The following is a 5,000-nucleotide window of genomic DNA, read 5'->3' on the forward strand; positions in this document are numbered from 1 at the left end:
TTTGAGTGAGTGTACACAGGAACACGCCTAACTAATGAATCATTCAGAACACCCACCCAATTGTGATTATTCATCCCATCTAAAGAGCAGTGTTTTTAGTGAAGTGCAGCGCACTGCAAGAGAGACGGCAGACGACCACCGATACGAGAAACCGTACGCCGCCTCGCAGGAATGCAGAGGCGTGCACAGTCATTGTGCAATCACACACACACACACACACTCATTCAATTCACTCATACACACACCCAAACAGACACACACACACACACACTCACATGCAGACGAATGCATTGACCACAAACATGCATGAATTGTCTAAACTCACACACACACACACACACACACACACACACACACACACACACACACACACACACACACAGACACACACACACACACACACACACACACACACACACACACACACACACACACACACACACACACACACACACACACCCAAACACATATGCACACACACACAGAGTCACATGCATTCACCACAAACATGCAGACTTTGGGTAAACCCGCACTCACACACACACACACACACACACACACACACACACACACACACACACACACACACACACACACACACACACACACACACACACACACACACACACACAATCACACACACACACACACACACACACATACACACACAGGGTTCAGCAACATTTTAAGTCCAAGGTTGTTGACAGCTGCTAAAACCCTATTTACAAAATGGCATCAGAACCGCCCCCCCCTGCTGTCAATCAGGGACACCCAAACCAATGTGTGAAATCTAAATCCTCCCGGAGCTGTGTAACTGACCACCTCAGCCGTCCTGACGAACACACTCATCTACGCTGGCAGGGTCGGGGCCCTGGGTTCTTCATCTTTCAGCGACACACTCTTCAGTCAGATTAAGGATTTTAATTGAGCTGAAATCCCAGCAGACCCCCGAAGAGCGATTCGTTATCACCAAACGGAATGACTCGCCGCCAGCCATGGCCCACTGGCCTGCTTCTGGGCCCCCGGGGGACCCCGAGCGACACATGTGTGCATTTTTTTTCTTTTAAGTCTGCCTTACTTCCTTCCAGCGGGCCCCCAGAATGGCGGGCTGAGATTCAGACGGATGGCAGCGACAGAGGTTTGAGAGAGAGACGCGCCACTGGGAAAGTGTGTCACGCAAAAGGGCAGAAGGAAACCAGGTCGTCCGTCAGCAGCTGTGCCGGCCGTGTGTTGCCGGTTCGCGCCATGATGGACAGATGATGGTGAGGAGATCTCAGATCATACCGCCTGTTTGTATAAGGCCCTTTAATTCATGTGTCTAAAAACAACCGTTATACAAACAAAGTCCTTTTTTTAACTAATGGGCAATATTTAGAACCATTCCCGCTAATGTAGTGAAGCATGCTTGACTTTACAGCGTAATGTGTCACATACACAATGCACGTAGACACCCACGCAGACATGCGTGCACACACAAGAACAAACACACACACACAAACAAAAGCACACACCCACACACAAACACACACACACACACACACACACACACACACACAGCTAAACCTAAATTGTATATTCGATATCGGCTCTGCATCCATTCATGAACAAGGCTTCGGTTTTATCCACGCTTTACTCTACGCTGATTTTAACAAACTGAAAAACGATACAGACTAACTGAATGTACATTGTGTCCTGTCGATGGATCATTCATCATGACCGCAACCGTTTAAAGTAAAGGAGAGTAGCTTTGATTGGAAGAATACAATAATATAGATGCCTCTATCAGTCGTTAAAGACTTCATGCCTCCTCAGCCAGGCTGCTCAGCACACTGTGAGACAGCGGAGTCTACCAAAAGACACACCGCATACATGCAAACCAGAGCTCAATTGTCTTTCAACGTGACGGACCTACTGCTATTGCTTTTATGTAAGAGAATCCAGTCAGAGCCGATGAAAGTTACGGAGAAGGAGAGGAGGAAACAGAGATTGGATAAAAAGGAGAGGACGATAGGTGGAGACGTGGGTGTGGGGTCGGAATCAGATGTCAAAGCGCCAACAGCAATCTTCCATGAATAGCGTACACTTAACCGCACACGGCTAACCTCTCATGGCCATAGCTCTCGCCCCGGCACAATGAATAAATCAGCATGCTGGTAAACATATATGTTTAACTGCTACATACATGAAGCATCCAGCAAACCACAAAGGACGTCTGCCGCCCAGAGGAAGTATATTTTTTGTTTGTAATTACATATTTTAAGTCGGTTTTGAATATGAATATGAAAATGCACAATAACGTGTAATATAATCATGAGGGTGAATTTGAAATCCCGCACGGCCCCGCTAACTACATATTTCTGCGATGTTAGAAATATTGCCATGGCGATGAAGCCACACAGCCAATCGCTGACACAGGACATGCACATAGCAACGTCAGTTTAGCCAATAAGCTGACGCAGGGACACCTGACGTTGTAGCTATCGAGAATGAGGACCGCCGGTTACTCAAGACCCAGGATTTCGGCCGTCCCCGATTCACTTTGTAAATCCATACGAGAGGCAGACTGTGGTGAATAAACGTCAATAAAGACAAAGAGCTTGGGCCGGATCAACATGACATCAAAATCGGACGTTCGTGTAAACAGGCTAGCGCCAAAGGTGAACCCAACATGCAAGGCTTCTCCTGAACTGTAAAACCGAATAAGTTCAGTTAACTCAAAATGCTTTTTGCAACTGATTACATGAAGTTATGGTAAAAATTGTATTAGGTAAAATATTCAGTAAAAGAATTGTCAGGATGAGGATGAGGACGTCTCTCTCAGACGCGGACATCAAACTCAACTGCATCCCTGACTGAGCTCCACATGTCCACACACAAACTTTAAGTGTCCGAAAGTCTTAACCCTCTCTCGGACGGGGCCATCAACATCAACCCACCCCCCAGACAGAGCTCCAAGCAACCACACACACCTCGTCAAAACGTGTCCCTTCGTAGTGACGTCAAAATGGCTCAGTGAAGGCACTCAATCACGGTCATATCTTAGTCACGGTGACAACGTCCTTCAAGCTCGCCCATCAGTGGTCAGCACCGGAGAGACCACCGCCTCCATGCACCGTCACCTCTATTGAACGTTGAGCCTCCTCCTTCCTCTTTCGCATCACTCTCTGATTTGCAACTTTGTCTTTCTTCCTTTTTCCCGTCTTGTGATGTAAAGTCTCTCTCTCTCTATACACAATATTTTTCATTGACATCTCTCTTTATCCCTTTAACTCTCTCTCTCTCTCTCTCTCTCTCTCTCTCTCTCTCTCTCTCTCTCTCTCTCTCTCTCTCTCTCTCTCTCTCTCTCTCTCTCTCTCTCTCTCTCTCTCTCTCTCTCTCTCTCTCTCTCTCTCTCTCTATATATCTTTGTTGGGTAGCTTACAATTTAATTCACAGAAGTGCGGAAGGCGAACAGTAGCAGGCTATTATACATTACAGCCAATTCACTCCGCCACCCACCTATCTGCTGGCTACATAACCTGAGTGTGCTCTGGTAAACACTCTGTTTTCTTCTCCATCGCCATGCCTACAATCGCGGCCAACGTGCCAGCAGAAAGAAACAGGACGGAAAAACAAAATTCAAGCCAGGAGGCCACTCCATGACCTTTAGCAGGGTGGTTATATCAGCGTTCGGAGTGAGTGAGGACGGATGGACTGTTGGCTTCAGGCTGAACCAGGAGCACAGACAAAAGGTTAAGCCGATAGCAACATGCCCTGTGTGTCGCCTGCAGGCATCAGACTCAAGACTCACTTGTTCAGAGTTCAACTAGACCCTGCATAGCCTCCCCCCTTGGCCCCAGAACCCCCCCCCCCCCCCCCCCCCCACACACACACACACACACACACACACACACACACACACACACACACACACACACACACACACACACACACACACACACACCTCTTACGCACTTATTGAATGATGACCGTCCTTGCACTTAAAAATTGTTCTTAGCATCTTCTAGCATTCATCCAAGCTATCTTTGGTGCATAATGGGGAATGGGTTAATCTAGCAGTTGTTAGAGCTTGGCACTTGGTTCTATGAACATCCTTAGTGTACCGAAAGCGATATATTGTTGTTTCTCTTTCTTCTGACAAGTGTAATTATTGTAAGTCGCTTTGGATAAAAGTGTCTACTCAGCGCCTCAAGACGCCTCAACCTAACTACTCCCGACGAGCTGGCTGTCGCCCTGCGTGGTTGACTCCGCCGTCGGTGTGTGAATGTGTGAATGAACGGTTGTAAGTTGCTTTTGCATAAAAGCATCAGCAAGAATCCCCGAAATGTAAACGCATCAAAAGAGCCTCACTGGGAGTGGCTGCTGCTGAAAGTTACCCGAGGAACGAGTTAATAGAAGAGTCATAGTGCCGGCAGCAGATTCTCAGCGGGACAGAAAGGGTAGACAAAACCGACGGTCTGCGCCGCACAGCCTGGCAAGTTCTTCCTCAAGCCAAGTATCTCTGATCAGCCAGCAGCAGCAGCAGAACCCCGCGTGGGACTCACCCGCTGAGCACCACGATGAAGTCCATGACGTTCCAGCCGTTCCTCAGGTAGGAGCCCTTGTGGAACACGAAGCCCAGAGCCAGCAGCTTGATCCCCGCCTCGAAGCAGAAGATCCCGATGAAGTACGGCTCCGTCTTCTCCTGTGAATTGGAACGCAGCCGCATCATGTTGGTCGATATTAACACGACCACCACTCATGTTATTGTTATTATCCATAATGCTCATTCTTATCCTGATCATCATCATCATGATCATCATCGTTAATTGTATTCTATTACACACCCTGATCAACAGCCCGAAACTTTCTTTTTAAGTGTTTGTATGTCTTCAGGAGTCCTACTTTAGTTTGTATTGTAATGTGTTATTAGGTAACGTGTACATTGTTCATGTGAGGTGCTCAAATGTACGACCCATTGTCTGTGAAAATGAATTCCCTCTACGAGGACAATATATAAC

The 5,000-nt window shown here is 47.4% G+C and overlaps 1 protein-coding gene across 1 annotated transcript in view; it reads right to left on the bottom strand.

Moving 5' to 3' along the window:
• cacna1eb (calcium channel, voltage-dependent, R type, alpha 1E subunit b) overlaps window positions 1-5,000 on the bottom strand; it is a 58,120-nt gene that overhangs the window by 41,961 nt on the left and 11,159 nt on the right. The window contains exon 4 of the mRNA XM_030363366.1: window positions 4,545-4,684. Coding sequence (XP_030219226.1) covers window positions 4,545-4,684 — 140 coding nt within the window. The remainder of the gene's footprint in view (window positions 1-4,544; window positions 4,685-5,000) is intronic.

Source organism: Gadus morhua, chromosome 8 (genome assembly GCF_902167405.1).
Source record: "Gadus morhua chromosome 8, gadMor3.0, whole genome shotgun sequence".
NCBI lineage: Eukaryota > Metazoa > Chordata > Actinopteri > Gadiformes > Gadidae > Gadus > Gadus morhua.